Source organism: Carettochelys insculpta, chromosome 14 (assembly GCF_033958435.1).
Source record: "Carettochelys insculpta isolate YL-2023 chromosome 14, ASM3395843v1, whole genome shotgun sequence".
In the NCBI taxonomy this organism is placed as follows: Eukaryota; Metazoa; Chordata; order Testudines; family Carettochelyidae; genus Carettochelys; species Carettochelys insculpta.
This window is the reverse complement of record NC_134150.1, coordinates 9,384,512-9,401,716: the sequence shown is the minus strand read 5'-3', so window position 1 is coordinate 9,401,716 and position 17,205 is coordinate 9,384,512. Positions and strand designations below refer to the sequence as shown.

Sequence of the window (17,205 nt, the reverse complement as noted above, 5' to 3'; positions counted from 1 at the left end):
CCAAGCTTGGTATTATCTGCAAACTTTGTAAGCCTACTCTCTATGCCATTATCTAAATCATGGAAGATAATGAACAGACATGGGCCCAAAACTCATCCCTGTGGAACTCCACTTTTTATGCCCTTCCAGCATAACTGACAACCATTGATAACTAATCTCCAAGGGCACCATTGTGCTAGACACCCTGTAGTAGCCCCATCTATTTTGTATTTCCCTAGTTTATTGATAAGAAGTCATGCAAGACTGTATCAAAAGCTTAACTAAAGTCTTAGGTATACCATGTCTACTGTTTTTCCCTTATTTCATAAGGCTTATTATCCTATCAAAGAAAGCCATCAGGTTGGTTTAACACGATTTGTTCTTGACAAATCCATGCTGGGTGTTGTCTATCACCTTATTTTCTTCCAGATGTTTGCAGATGAATTGTTTAATTACTTGATCCATTATCCTTCCTGGAACAGAAGTTAAACTGACTGGTTTCCTGGGTTGTCCTTATTTCCCTTGCTTATGAAATCTTAATGTGGCCTTCTTGCATTACAGTCTTAAATCACATGTTACATTTGTTACAGAAGTTGAAAGGTGTATAGGGGCTACAGATGAATGGGAATTTTTTAACTAAAGCTGGAACACAGGCTATCCACATTGTTCCTCCTGATTTGGATTAGGAACTCGATGTGGGTTTTCTACTTACAAATACCCTGGATCATGAAAATCTTGTGGGGGAGGATCTCTCTCTGTCTCGCTCATTCACTCATTTGCTCACTCGTTCACCCACACATACACTTATGTGAATGTTCTTCGTTTTCTTTTTAGGTAGAACAAAGACAGATATTGAAATCAAAATTGTTAAGAAATGGAATTTCCATTCCATAGTAATAAATTGGGCAGGGGATGGACAGAAAAATGAAAGAGGGTCTCCTCAAGGCAGTTGAATGTTGTCCTGGGAGACTAGATTCTACTCCTGCCACTTCTACAAAGGTCCTGTGTGATGCTAGCCAAATAATTTAAAATAAACTTTTCCAAGAGATCCAAGTGTGTTCCTCACTTTCATGGTGCCTGACTTAGGACCCTGGGGCCTGTTTTGCAGAAGTGCTGAGCACTCACAGCAGTAATTGGAGCCAATGGTATCATTGCTTTGAATACATGTGTCAAAGTGCTTAAAGTGCTCTGAAAAATTCGATTCCCGGCATCTCAAACCAGACATTCACTATCAGTAGATACTTTTGACTGTAAGTGCCTCTGTTTCCCCAATGCTAAATGCAGATAACACCTGCTCATTTAACAGGGATGCAGAAAAATAGATTGATTGTCTATTGCTCAGATACTGTGAGGATGAAACATTCATGGGGAAATTAATAGTAGGATTTGAATAACATGCAATAAATAAGACATGATGCAACACACCGAGGAGAAAACAGAATATTGAATAGCTGCTCTTCAGTCGAACACTGTCCTGTGTATTGACTAAGGCAGGCATACTGTGACAAAACTAGAATGCTGTCATGCAAGGAAAGACGAACTATGCTCACAAAGAAAGGAGTTCCTTAGGCAATGCTGACTTTTCTACCTTTAAAATGTTATTTTAACATAGTGTTATTGTGGGTTATATTTATCTAATATTGTTCTGTTTAAGAGGAATCTGGTTTCTCTGGTGAAAAAACATCTAATTATTTTTCCTTACAATTTCGATGCTCCATATTTTCCTGAAATTACCACTTCAAAATGACACAAGTTTAGGATTCACTTACCATGTTAATTTTCTCTTCACTGTCACTGAAAATTCTTAACCATGCTCTAGTTCTTTAAAAATACCAAACATGCTCCTAAGACATTGCAATGTACTGTAATCTGTCTGTGGAACAAGTGCAGAAAATGCACTGTGGCTCTGATACAAAGCCTGCTGAGACCAATGGAAAGATGCCAACTGATCTCCAAAGGCTTTGGATCGGGCCCTATAGTTCAGGCAGAATTTAATTCATTTTTAAACCTGTTATGCAAATAGAGTTGTGAGGTAACCAGGCACAGCAATGCTAATAGCCCTGGGGCCAAGGATGAGAGGGGTGAGTTTAGGCCAGTCGGCCCTGGGGGCACCCTCCTACACACACACCCCACCCCACAATGCTCCCCCAGAGCTGCACATGGAATGGTGACACATCACTGCTGCACCGTTTCAAAGAGCTCATAGTTCTGGCCACCACCACTGCCAAAGTAGCAGCAGTGGTGGCTGGAGCTCCAAGGCCCTTTGAAACACAGGGCCTAAGGGCAACTGCCCCCGTTTCTCTCCCTCTCTCACCTACCCCGCCACTGTAGGCAGGCCTAGCCAGGCTTAATATTATACTTCCAGGCTAAATCTACAAGGCATTCCTCTCGCAAGAAAGGAATGCAAATGAGGGAACCCGACATTGCAAATGAAGTGCTGATTTACAAATCTCATACTTCATTTGCATAATCTCATGGGATTTTGGTGAAAAAAAATATACGTGTAGATGGGGTTCTGTTGGCAAAACCCTCCTTTGTCGACAGACCCTTATCCCTGAAAAAATGAGGTATAAGGGTCTGTCAACAAAGGGGATTTTCACTGACAGAACCGCATCTGTATCCATGGCTGGGTTTTTTTCACCAAAATCTCTCCTGACAGCACAATCGTGTAAGATTACGCAAGATTTATAAATCAGCCCTTCATTTGCAATGTCGGGTTCCCTTATTTGCATTCCTCTCTTGCAAGAGGAATGCTGTGTAATGTAGCCCAAATGTTTATTTCTGATCTGTAAATTCAAATAGCCCCCTAAGATACTAGAACAAGAGAAAGGTGAGAGATACATTAATATTTTATAAGCTCCTTCTTACACCAATGTACAGGCTATATTCAGTACATACATGTAGAAGACGACAGCCACTGCTGGTCCATGATGTCTTCTCCTGCTAATAGGGACAAGAATGCTCAGGGAGCACATGAAGCTTTGATTCCCTTCCCCGCCCCCGCAACACACCAGGTTTTTAGCAGAACCAGGGCAAATAGAAAGTCAGAAACCTGAGTGAAGCCCTCCAAGTTACAATCTGATACTTGCACTGTTCTTTACTCTTGCTCATTTGTAGGGTTGCAAAACAGCCCTGTACAGTCAGTGTTGTGCAAAGCTTTGGCTTTAATTTCAAAGGGTTTGAGGAAACTCTTTATTTTGTTCAGTTATCTTGGGTTTGTGAATTTCTTTCAAGCGACACCAAAACCTGAAAGCAGAATTCACACTACCCTGCTGAGTTTCACCTGCTAGCAAAAGTGGACGACCCAAAACCATAGATCAAGTTCAGGTTTGCTCACAACCCTAGAAATACCCAAAAATAAGGGGAAGCTATGCTCAAACTATTTGATATAAAATACTAAGGGCTAAATTGTGTCTATTCAGATTGCAATGGGAGAGTGAAAAGAAGCCCACTGTAGTGGGAGTTCCTGGAGGCATGCACAAACCCCATGCCAAAGCAAAGTCTGTGTGTGCTCCCAAATGATGCTCCTGTTGTCCTTGTGGACAATATGCAGGGGTACTTCCCATGTGCCTGTCTTCGTTTGCATTGTTAGTAGCTTCCAGCAATCCTTAGATTCAGGGAGTTCAAGGGCTATGATGCCAACTACCTCTGGGGCCTTTTTCCTATCGTGGGGAAGCCAGCTAAAATTTATCCTTAAGTATTTTACATGCACATTTTGCTGCTGCCGTGAGATTAGGACTGCCATGAAGAAGCTTACAGTACATTTTGTTCTCCCAATTATTAGGTCCTCTCTGGGCTCAATGATATTAAACATGAAGTCAGTGATTTATGTAAACCCAAGGATCATGTTCGCTATTTGCAGATCTAACCATTTAACATGGTTAACTTTTTTTTCCTGTACTTCTTCTCTTGTTTAGAGACTAGCGTACTGCATCACACCTGAGAACGAACACCATCTTGTGGCACAAGGGAACGTGAGGCAGTTTAAGGTGTGTATTCCTTGTCTGTACCTCCCTCCCTTCTTTGGGATCCTTTAAATCCTTTGCAAGTTTGTCTGGCAAATTGAAGTGGGTTTGTTTCCTTTCTGCCTTTTGGGCAGTATGTTGCTTTGTGGTTGGGGTGATGCCATGTGTATTGGCCTGGCAGGACTTTTGGTACCCATCTCTTACCACTGTAATAATATGACCTTCTAGAATACACAAGCAGATCTAGTGCAAAGTGTTTTTGTCCATATGTGACCATGGTGAGATCTCATCAAAACCCTATGGCAATGATTGAGCCCAAAGCATCATGCAGTTGAAAAAAAAAACATTTTATGAGGTACTTCTCCCTTCCAGAAGTTATTTCACAGGGATCTGGATTGATGGATTCCACCTCAAACTCCAAATATGTATCACCAGTCATGACAAAATCGCTGTGCAAATATCCTGTGACAAGAACTCACAAAAGAACTTATAAAATGGTCACACTGAGATGACCTGATACTAAGATAGAATAGGTTTTCCCCATATACTTAAAGGTTGAAGATATCCCTTTTTTTGCATGGACATGGTTAAGCAACCATGAAACATGTTTCCAATGGGGCCTTCACTTTAGCAAATAAAATGAGGTTTTTGAAGTACACTTTGCTAAAAGAGACAAAGGATACAAATATCCCATTCAACAGTCGTACTGTATCAGTTTTTGCCTTCATGGTTAAAGGTAACTAAGAATTATGTACAACACCTCAAAACTTGACTACAGGTCTATAGCTGTGATTTGGATGCATTGATCATGAAACATTATGTGAAAATCTGGCTCTCTGTGATTACTTGGAAGCAAAAGAAAGCAATTGAAGAGGCAAATACTTGTGAAGGAGAATTTTTTCTAAATATTTTGGCAGGATATAATATTGCTATATTCCTATATATTTTAAAGCCTCAAAACATCTTAACATCTTAACAAAACATTAATCAGTGTGCTTATTTTATGAGGTAGTTAATATCTTTCCCTAATGTCCAACTGTTGTGCATTTTAAACTGTCAGATTATTAAATGATTGATGTATCAGGCAAGGTGGTTATATACAGAAACTGGGATTCTTTTGCATAATAATACTGGTAATCATTTTTCCTCCTTTTCCATAATTCAAGATTTGTCATTTCCCTTATTTCATACTTGCTCTCCTGTCATTGACATCAATAATATATTATCAAATAAATAATTGTTTCTGTTTCCTTTCAGCTTCAACACTGGCTAACAATATGACTCCTGACAGGTTAAGGAAAAAAACAATACATTAAACTAAATTGGGGATAAACAAAAAATAAAGTTCAAAGCTCTCTCGATTGTGCTTGGACCAACCTGGCTTAGAGCTCATCTACTGATTCCTTTGAGGGAAGACAGCTTCTGCTCTCTGTTTTCCATGCCTCCTTTATGTTACTTGGTTTCAAATGAAAATGAGCATACAGACTGTTTTTCCATTTCCTTATATCTTTCAGTGCGATGAGATGCATACTTGACCAAATTTATGAGCTTTGACAGAGATAGACGTAGAGGAGAGAGCAAAAGTATCAGCATTAATTAAAGAAACTCTTGTCTTGGAGAGAGAAATAAAAAACAGTTATTTTAAATATGCCTGCCACAGCTTTCTTTAGACTAAATGTATACACGGAGGTGGATGCATCTTGATTATGAGACAAGAGTGACTTTAAGTGCACAGTCATGTCGTTTGCTTACTTTAAGTACTATCCTTTGGGATATAATTTTGTGTCCCCCTGAAATGAAGATGCAGTGCTTCACTGTCAGTGGGGTTGTTATTAGTCTCTTCTCTTGGTGAAGAAAGTTGTCTTTGCTGTGTATGTGTGTGCTGTTTTCTGTGCAGTTGAACTATACACACTGAAAAGTAACAGGGATGGAATTGAATTCCAATTGTTGTGGCTATTGAGTACAGAAAGTGGTTTTAACAATAGACTGCTTAACAATGCAAACATATTCCTTTATGTCAGCTATTAAAGTGGCTTTATCATATGATCCATATTATATGGAGTCAAAGTTAAATGCCAAAAATATTTATTAGTCAGATTTTGCTTCTAAACTCTGTTATATTGTGTGATAAAGAATGTACAGTATCTATACATATATAGGAACAGAGGGAATGATTTTTAGAATAAGCCATTCTATTCAGTAGCACCAAATATCAAATGTTTGCTTTGTGAGTGCACTATTATAATAAATGTCCTCTAGGTTTAACTGCCAGAGTTGTTCAGAGAACCTTCGATTGGAGGGGGTCTTCTAAGAGTAACTGAATTATCTAGGCATACTCACTCTCTTGTCTCCTTCAAGTAGTTTTATGCAAGCTGGACTATTCAGAGAAAACTTTGTGTGATTGGGTACTGTTCTATATGGTCACTATTTTAAAGACATCTTCCCAATGATCTCTAGGTTGCAGTAAATATGAATTACTTATTACAAAAAGCTTCAAAATTTTAGGGATAGCAGATCTCAGTTGAGTCTAGTCTGGAGTTAGAACCTTAATGCTGAATTTCTTTGCCTTTATATGTTCAATTCAGTTTCCTAATTTTTTTAAAAATATATATATAGTGTGTCCTTTTTCACGATTATTTATATTCTTTTTAATTCTTCTTTTTTTTATAATACCATCCTGGAAGTCTGAAAATTAAAGTTTTCCCTATTGATTTTGTCCTTTGCCATTTAACAACCACTAACCATTCCAACCCTCAATGTTTTTATTAGATTTTAAATGTATCTGCTTCTCTTTTTACTTTATCCTTTATGTGCCAGCATGATTGAAAAACCAAAAAAATATTTAACGCTTCTTTAAAACAGCTGATCATCTTTATTCAGTGTCTAAATGGCAACATGTTGACATTGTCTTCTTCCTCCCTCTCCCACCCCTCCCAAAATACAGTGTTTTAAAGCCATTGCAAGCTTTTTACCCAATCTAACGGACACTAATCTGGTAGGACAACTATGAAAATTTATATACAAAACCCAAGGAAATTAAAATGCTAAAATTAAAATACTATAATTACTTAAGAGTCCCAACAACATTTGTTCAAAAGGAAAATAAGTTTAAGATTCTTTTTTAAATGGTCGTTATGTATATAGTCACTCTAATCAGCATAACTTTTTAAAATTATGCTGGGGTGTTTATTTTGTAGAAGTAAATATTATGTTGAGAATCTTATAGCTTGCACATCCTTGTTCTGAGGGGACTGAAAAGCTTCTTAGAATGGGCTTATGGCTACTAGTGCCCATAAATGGTAGACTTATAAGCTAGCAACCAACAGCAAAATTTATTTGTGAAAAATCTGTCAGTATACAGTGAAATGGCTACACATGTAATGCTCTCTCATCATCACACCTCTAAAGCCAGTGTGGTTTTCCTTCTTCTGTTTAAGGGACTTGGAGCTTTCTCCAGACAGCATGTTAAGGACTGATCCTGCGAATACTGTGTTCTTACTACTAAAAGAATAGTAGTTCTTGTGTCTGTGAAGAATTTCCATTGGTGGCTATGCCCAAGGCCAAAAATTATTACGTCATTAAATTATCACATTAAGATCCCACTAATGGAGCAGGACCCCATTATGCTAGGCATCAGACAACACAAAACAAGAAAATGGTTTCTGGCTAAAGAGGTTACAGTTTAAGGGCTTGTCTAGAGTTGAAACAGTGACACTGCTCTAGGACTGTCAACATGCCATGTGCTACCAGGAGGGGTTCTCCCCTGGGGCACAGTACTCTACCTCCTGGGGGCAGTAGTTATGTTGGCCACTGACCTAGTACTATCTACCCTGAGGATTAGGTCAGTGTAATTTTGTTGCACAGAAGATTTTTCACACCTCTGAGTGACATAGCTAGGTTGACCTAAATTTTAGTGTAGAGTAGGGCTAAATATTGAGACAATAGAGGAGAGAGAGAGAGAGAGAGAGAGAGGAATTATGTTATTGATGGGACTACTCAGGGTCATAAGTGTTAGCATGATTGGTCAGTGTGTCAGCCAAGAGTCTCTTACAATCAATACAAGGCATTTCCTCTGGCCCAGGAATGGAAAATAATATCCCTGGTTCTCCATTAAACGAGGGAGCAAGATGAGCTACTTTGTCACATCTTCTGGATGACAGAAAAGTATGTTGCTGTTAGATGCAACCTCAGGGCTTGCCAAATAATGAAATAATTTCAAGGAAGCCATGCCTGATTATGTGAACAATGTGTTAAAGTCTCAGTCAGTTTCTGTACTTAGTAAGGCAATATCTACTATATATTTAAAAGAATTTTCTGTGTGTTTCTGTCCATCTGTTTGTGTGTTTGCCTGTTATGTTCAATAAATCCTAAACAGTATGGACCTAGGACCACCAAATTTGGTATACAGCTTCCTCTTCTTTTAACTTAAAGCAAGGTAACGGTTTGGTTATGCCTGGAAATGGGATGTGCCTGGAATGGGATTGCCTCTCAAAAAAACCATACAGAAAAATGACATTTATCACACAGGTGAAAAGGGCTGACTTCCCCACTCCCATCTAGAACTGCCTCCCACTCCACCAGGCACCCTTTAGGGAGGCTGGTTGTGGGGGTGAAATGCCCCTCTTTTGATTCCTATGGAAACATTCTTGCTGTTCCCCTTTGACAGGGAGCAAGGGGAAGGTGCACAGTTTTGCTGAATTCCTCACGCTGGCTAAGGAGCACAGGATACAGATGAGCCTGGATCTACCCCAGCCAGGTGACATGCACCCCTTCCTGGCTGTGTCTGCTGGAACTGTAGCAGCCATGGAGAGTAACTGCTCACCTGGCCCCAAGCGTCTGCAGTGAGAGAGAGCTGGGGTAGCCCTTGCTCCTTGGGGCAGCTTACATACTAAACGCCTCCTCCCTAGCCCCACCCCACAGCAATTATTTAAATGAAGCATGTTCATTTTAATTTTCTTTTACAAAAAAACAAAAATTAAGGACCCAGCCAATGCTAGACAAATCTTCTAGCAGACAATATGTAAATCAATGAAACCTCCATTAGAACGTGCATAGATTTGGTGCCACACCCTGCCCCTTGAAGGTACCACCTTTCCAGTGCATTCTTTAGTCTTCACCCACAGCAGCTATGGAAGATTGCTCAGGCAAAGCAGGCTCACAGTCTGGAGGAGGTGATGCTACTGAAGGGCTCCCACCAGAACCAGTGTGCCTGACATGTCCAAATAAGCAGGCAGTTCACTATTTCCCCCTCACAGATGCCTTCCTGTGAGAGCAGCCCCTTCCCATGCCTTGGAGTTGTTCTGTGAGACCTATTTCTGGTAAGGAGGCACTGGACATTGAGAGAACATCCAACACTATCACATGCTTACTTTGGGAGGCGGGGGGTGTTTTATTAATCTCAGATTAACAATGTTTCTTAAGTGAAAACCCCTTTTATGCTGCCGTTTATCACAGCACAGTCATTTCAGGGCCCTCTTTGCAGTCTCTGCAGAGAAAAAAAATTACTTCCCTTCTTAACTCCTAGAAACAGGAAAATGACTCCAAGTACAAACCTCTGACACCTGCCTTCTTTAGAAGCCCCAATCCCAAACTGTGTAGAAACACACGAGTCCTTAGAGGTGGCATCATAATAAATTTTCTGCTGAACCAAGGTCCAACTCATTTGACTCCTCCCAGGTTATATATAGGTTTCACATGCAAATACAGCAATATCTCACCCTAAAAGTGTGCTTGTAATTTGCTTGCTAGCTCTATATATTGGTAAACCAGCATGGCCATTCACCTTGGTCTGAGGTGTAGGGAGCATAATAGTGTCATACTAAGCAGGTTTATTTGACAGCTTTCGACATCATTGTATGCAAAAAAAGTGAGTTCTTAATTGAGGTTAGCTTTACTGTATCAGCTAAGATTAAAAATCACACTGAAGGCAAAGGAGCTCAACTTTTAGATAGCCCAAATTCAACCTCATGATTCCATATAACCTTTAACTCGAGCTGATAACATGAGCAACAACCCATTTCACTATATCTACATTGCTATTGTAACCTGTTAGCTTTTACGTATTAGCTAATTCACGTTTTTAAAAATCAAACAATTTTTTTAACTTGTGCTCTATGAGTGGTTTCAGGAACAGTTGTTTCACGGCCAGGTAGATGAGAAGCTCAACGTCATGTCTCCTGTAACACTGATACTGAAAGTAGAGGTAAAATTTTTCATACAAAGCTTTTTCTGAGAAAAAAATACAAATTTGGAGAGACCAGACAAGTTTATAAATTAATTTCAGTTTCCTTGAACTATTTTGTTTGGAAATGAAAAAAAAAAAGTCCATCTGACACTTTCTGAAAAAAAATTTGGTTCAAAAGTGCTTTTCATTTCCAAATTTATTTTTATTTGGAAACAATGAACATACTTTAAATGGTCAAATTGAAATATTCAGCTTTTTGAAATTAAACAGTTGTTTTTACACCATATTCTTTTCTTTCAGTTTTTGAAATTGCAGCAAACAATGCCCTGACACCCACCCACACAAACAAACCAACCAACCAAAAATACAGCATCCCATTCCTGATTGAACTTTAGGATCAAGCCAGAATCCACATTGGCTCAGCAAACCGTAAAAAGCCAACTAGCAAGAAGAGAACTTCCTTTTTCTTTACATTCTACTGTAACTCAGCAGCACTGTGAGTTAGCTGCCATTTTCCACCACTCCATTTTAATGCCCTCAAAACCTGGATTTCTAATGGAACCACAGTGAGCCATTTGAATCAGTAATTCACAAACTACTGCGTGAACCACACACTGCTGTATTGTGCCTTCTGTCGTGTCCTGGGGCATACACACTGGCAACACTTGAAAAGTATTTTACCATAGTGACAGATTTTTGCAGCGTTGGAGTAAAGTGCGGGGGGGGAAACACTTGTTCAGCAATTGTCCATGTGATGCATGTTGCATTTAATTTTCCCAGAAGTTCACTGTAGTTACTCTTTTTCAGCAGTAAGATGAAAAAATGATAAAAGAAACAAGTTTAAACACCTAGTATATACATTTCCCTTCTTGCATTGTTGTTAAGGGGGGGAATTTAATTAATTTTTTTCTACAATGTAATAGGAGAAATGACGTAAAGTGATCTAATTTTTCAAAGAAGTTTCTTAAAGTTGTATATTTAATGCCGATTCAGATGGACTGTATAGGACAGATAAATTTGTTTTCTGAGTGAAATGGAGTTGATTGGTGGGTGTTTCGAATGTTTTTAAGCCTCGCCAAACATTTCCTAAAATTCAGTGAGCCGGTTTAGTGGATCAGCCAAACTAAAGACCATGAATTTCTGATGTGACTAGGGATTTTTGCTGTCTCATCTGAGTTGAGACATTTAAAAAAGCTCATAAGTTAGAACCTGATAGTTTCTCAAACTGGGCCCCCAAAATCATTTCTTTTATTTTAGATTCTTGGCCACAGCACAGGCAGAGGCAGCTTTTATCCAAAGGGAATAGCCTTTACAATCTCTATTGATCAGCATGACTCATACTATTATCTATGACAGCTCTTCAGTTAGGTGTCTAGTTACTGCTAATTGTAGTTATTGCTACTTGACTGCACACAGTTCAGAAGACGGGGAGGTTAAAATAGCTCCTGGAGCTGCCGCTGCAGGGCTGGCCCTTCTACATTAAGGGCTGCGTCAATAGCAGGAGAGGGACGTTCTAAAATGACAGTGAGCAACAGCCGCCAGGAGCTGGATGCAGAGGAGATGAACAACCACACCATTGCCTAATTTTCTTAACCCATGCCGCAAAATGCCATGAACACTCCTTCCTATCCCTACCCCACGATGCCCCTTTGTTTGGCAAAGGAGAATATTTTAATGAGATGGTTGTACCTGAAAGGAATCTAAAAAAGTCTGCTGGGGGTATTATAGAACTGTGTGCTCAATATCTTTCTGCAGTTGTGTTTTTTTTAAATTCCAGTCCAGATGTTGGAAGTGAGAACTTTTGCACTACAATAAGTTGTTTTGGTTTCTTTTATCCTAACTAATAATATTGGAAGGCAAGGTTTGACTAAGGAAGAGATACTATTAGCTATTAGCTATTAAGACCAGACTAGTGTGCACAAATTCTTTAGCTTTGAAGAAAATTCAAATTAACATGTTTCTCCAGTGTCTAAAACGACTAGAGAGGCAACATATTGCATGATTTTTAAAAAACAAGCCAGAACAGGAACATCCTTCATCTAAGCCTCTAAACATTTGTGAAGAGGTATTGACTTGCTTTTTACATGGACGCAAAAACAAGTGATTCAAAAAACTTTTGGCTATTGACATTAGTAAGTGTAGATTATTAGTGACCATACCTAAAGTGTAGTATCTTTTAATTTCAGTGTCAATATTTTTCTAGCAAAACATAGCTTCTTGAATAGAACACAAAATACTGTAGGAAAAACAAGGGGAAAATGATTCTGAATTGTAAGAAATTATTCATTTTTCCTATCAAAGCTATTGCTGGTGAGGAGAAATATTCTAAAACCTCTTGTCTGAGACAGTATTCCACAAGAAAGCCATAATCTATATTAAACTAGCAGAAGAGAGTATTGTAGCATGTGCAAAGTTTGTTTGAACTATGCAAAATAAGTGGTGCAGCTCTCCTTTAAAACTGGGCAGTGCCATTGTCCAGCAATATTGGAGCCATCAGAATCATTTAGACTGAGACAAAGAAGCTAACAGATTACTTGTATGTCTAAGCCGTGTCTACACGTGCACGCTACTTCAATGTAGCGGCGCCAATTTCGAAATAGCGCCTGTCATGGTTACACGTGTTGGGCGCTAATTCAAAGTTGAAATCGACGTTAGGTGGCGAGACGTCGAAGTCGCTAACCCCATGAGTGGATGGCTACGTCTACACGTGCAGCCAACATCGAAATAGGCTATTTCGATGAATAACATCACGTCCTCCCAGGGCCGGCAACGTCGATGTTCAACTTCGACGTTGCTCAGCCCAACATCGAAATAGGCACAGCGAGGGAACGTCTACACGCCAAAGTAGCACACATCGAAATAAGGGAGCCAGGCACAGCTGCAGACAGGGTCACGGGGCGGACTCAACAGCAAGTCGATCCCTTAAAGGGCCCCTCCCAGACACACTTTCATTAAACAGTGCAAGATACACAGAGCCAACAACTAGTTGCAGACCCTGTATATGCAGCACAGACCCCCAGCTGCAGCAGCAGCAGCCAGAAGCCCTGGGCTAAGGGCTGCTGCCCACGGTGACCACAGAGCCCCGCAAGGGCTGGAGAGAGAGTATCTCTCAACCCCCCCAGCTGATGGCCGCCATGGAGGACCCCGCTATTTCGATGTTGAGGGACGCGGATCGTCTACACGTCCCTACTTCGATGTTGAACGTCGAAGTAGGGCGCTATTCCCATCCGCTCATGGGGTTAGCGACTTCGACGTCTCGCCGCCTAACGTCGATTTCAACTTCGAAATAGCGCCCAACACGTGTAGACGTGACGGGCGCTATTTCGAAGTTACTGCCGCTACTTCGAAGTAGCGTGCACGTGTAGACGCAGCTTTGGTTTTTAGTGCCGCTAACATGGAGTCTGTCTTCTACACCAGTAACCCAACTTTTGGATATTGAGAGGGATTGTCTCAGTTTAGCATGTGATGAGCTAGAATATGCCTTTTTGGATTCTTATCATACATGATCCTGTCGTGACACCAACGAGTGTTGGAATAGCAGTAAGTAACTCTGTTGAAGAACACCATCAGAAACAACCTATAATTTTTTTTTTTTTTTTTTTATATTCAGTCACTCCTGAAAAAATTTCAAAGGTGGAAACATACATAGGCCAGTGTGCATCTTTTTTCTCCGTTTAAAAAAACCTTAAATACAAATATGAAGTATGAGACAGAAGCTGTGAGCTTTAGGAACTGAGCTCATTTTCAAATTAATCACCAAAAGCACTTTTTAACTACAGAGAATGGCAAATTCATGTAACCTTAGGGCTGGCTATATGTGAATCTGCAATAGTTGCATTGTTCTTCCTTTGAGAAGCTGACCGTAATCTCGATGCTCTCCATTGGAATTATTGCTACTGGAGCGAATAAGGGTACAGATAGATAAAATTTCAGCTATCATAGGAATTTGCCTTCCGTTTTACTTGTGACACTTTATAATAATAGGCAGCTCTTTCTTGTTTGTTTGGGTGTTCTTCACTCCTATTGCTAAAAGCAACCTTATTTAGTCATATAGCAATAACTAAATGAAGAGATTGATGTAGGGGCGAAATAGAAAGAGGTACAGGAGAACAAATTGCCTGAGTGTAGTTTAGCTTAATTAACGTTTTCAAATAAACGCACATTCTTTTTAGAGACCTTTGAGTGCTATGAAGAAAAATTCCATGCTGGAGCTACATAATTTTAACGCGACTCAGTCAAAAGCCAATGAATTTGTTGACAGCATTCTATAAGATTTGGATCAGGCAGTATTTTTAAGTTCTTTCAGTCCTATTTACAGCAAAGCTTCTAGTGGCATAAGTTTTGATGCTGAGACCAAATGACTTCTAACTTACTTAACTGCCTGCAAGGCTGTGCCTCTTGTCTCCTTGTTTTCTTTAGTAAAATGGGCTCTTTACTGCAAGTTTAAATGGTTCTTTAAATTACTAGATTTTTTTTATGAAAGTAAAATGTAAAAACACAGCAAACTCAGAAGATCACTAACCAGTTATCCTTATTTAAATGGGTCATATTGTTTCTCCAAGACAGTGTTAAATTTGCAAGTGAACTGCATTTATCACGTATCACGTTGCACCCTCGCTATCAACCTTTTTGTGAGAGAGTAACATTTGTGCACAGAGGGACTCTCAATTGCTAAAGGAAGATTTCCAAACACTGCATTTTAAAAGTAATACATCAAGGTTTGCCTTACAAAAGAAAGAAGCACAGTGATCATTTACTTGATTTACACAAATGTTTTTCTTAGGTTGTAATGCCTTTTTTAGAGCAGTTATTAGAATTTAGCTTAAATAAAGTTACCTCTGTTTAGTACTATGTTAGAATTTTCCTTTTTTTTTATTTTAACAAAATGTAACTGTATACTATAAGGTGAGAAATGGAACTTTTGTTCAGTCATGTTACCACATACGCGTGCGCGCGCTCTCTCTCTCTCTCTCTCTCTCTCTCTCTCTCTCTCTCTCTCTCTCATTGTAATTTTGTATACTCAGCCAAGAAATTGTAAATATGATGAAAGAGAATAAAGTGATACTCTCTATAGGTAATGTGACCTGTAGTACAATATTCTCCAAAAACTGCCTTAATTTCGAAAAAAGGAAGTGTTCTGTGTCTATGTTCTGAAAAATCAGTTAGAGCATTTTTTGGTCTGTAAAGTTGTTGTGTTATGGAGAACAGCACTTTAAATAAAATAAGACTGTTTAATGTAGGGCCATAATCCAAATCAAGAAATGTGAGTCAAGTTCCACAAAAACTCATAGATTGACAATTTGCTAATAATTGAACATTGTTCAAAACCTCCCTAATAGCCCCAAATATTAGAATAATGCAACTAACTTTCACATTCACTTACACGAGTTTATACAACCTGCAGTGCTCCTGTTCAACTAATTCATTTCTGTAAATCATGAGTTAATGTAAATAATGAATTAATCTGGGAAGAAAATCATACAGCGTTCCTTTTTAAAAAAAGGGAGACAGCGCTACATATGTATGTAATGAGAAACAACCACATTTCTTATAACTATGGCGGTATGTGTGCTAGATTGACTGTTCAAAATATTGGTGGTTAGTGAATGTATTTGTCCTCCTTCTTCTGTTCTGTGATAAGTGTAAATAAGACCTGTTTTAAGTTGTGCACTATAAATGTAACATATTTCAATATTGTGTACAAAATTTTATTTAAATGAATAAAATGCCTGACAAGTATGCACATACAAGAATAGATTATAAACAATAAAAAATTTGTGTAACACAAGTTGACCATGATACTATTCTGTTTGTTGAAGATGTTAAGGTGGCTAAATTGCCTAAACGCCTATTGTGTATGTTGTACAAATAACTTTGTAACGCTATCACTGATTAAGTGAAAACTAAAATCAAGGTGCAAGAATTGCACTTAACTGTAATTCATAGGGTTAACCTTTTTAAGTATTTGCTGACGTTGCCATTCCGCTTATAAAATATGCCATAATTATAGTAACTATGATTAAAAAAATCTTAAACTAAGGCTTAACTAGGAAGAAAATTGCTCCCACCCCAAATTGCTAGTACTTAGTGAAAAAGTGGGATGTATCAAACATATCATCAGCTTTTTTTAAAAAATTTACTTTAAAACATCAGCTTGGGCACAATGGCTCAAATGTGAAACTTTGCAAAGATTCACAACTCTTTTTTTTGACCCTCCATATAGCTCCTTTTTTGACGCTCCATATAGCTAGCTAGATAGCTATGTATATCTATGTGACTGTGTGTAACATAACAGAGGACAGGCCCTCTCAAGTGGAGTTTAGCCTAGAAAGGGCTTACCTAACTTGTGCCTGGCCTGTTTTTTTGGGTTAGTCCTGCTGTGAACAGGGGGTTAGGCGAAATGGCCTGAGGTCCCTTCCAAACTTAAGCTTGCCCAACAAATGGCTAACACGCCAGTTAACCCAAGCAGTAGAATAATGTCACCATAGAAGAATATAAACGATCTTTACATGCAAAGTTTAAAATGCCATGGTAAATTTAGGTATACAACATAAAGAAAAAATTTGCAAAGCTTGCTCTTCGTTACTGTAGACAATCAGAAGGTGTTCATCAACACTAAGAAGGAAAGCGACGGCCAAGTCACTGAAAACGGGGTGTGGAGGGTACTGGCTGCTCAAGGCATTGTGTTCAGTGAGGGAAATGCACTCACTGAATGAGAGGACCGAGACCAGGCAGACAGTGAATGCTGCAAGCTTGATTGATTGTTATTTTTATTTTTTTAATGGGGACTTAAGGAGAGAGGACGAGAGAGAGAGAGAGCGTTCCTTAGCTTGCTCTCGCCAACCAACCTGACACGCTGTCAAGGGGCAGAGGGGAATACTTACAGGGCAGATAACATTCTGCAGAGGGCGATCAGAGCCCACACCAACATCTGGCAAGAATGTCCAGAAACTTGGTGGAAGGGACTCAGGGTCTCCAATGGAAGGAGGGGCACGACGACACACAGGTGTTTTTACATGGAAGCAACCATGTAAAAGCCAATAGGTTGCTGGGGCAGGCCAGTGTTCCTTTTTTTGA

General features: G+C 39.3%; 1 protein-coding gene across 1 annotated transcript in view; it reads left to right on the top strand.

The window, feature by feature from the left end:
- SLC6A2 (solute carrier family 6 member 2) overlaps positions 1–5,332 on the top strand; it is a 154,469-nt gene extending 149,137 nt beyond the window's left edge. The window contains exons 13-14 of the mRNA XM_075008453.1: positions 3,897–3,968; positions 5,202–5,332. Coding sequence (XP_074864554.1) covers positions 3,897–3,968; positions 5,202–5,225 — 96 coding nt within the window. The 3' untranslated portion in view covers positions 5,226–5,332. The remainder of the gene's footprint in view (positions 1–3,896; positions 3,969–5,201) is intronic.
- The last annotated feature ends 11,873 nt before the right edge of the window (positions 5,333–17,205 follow it).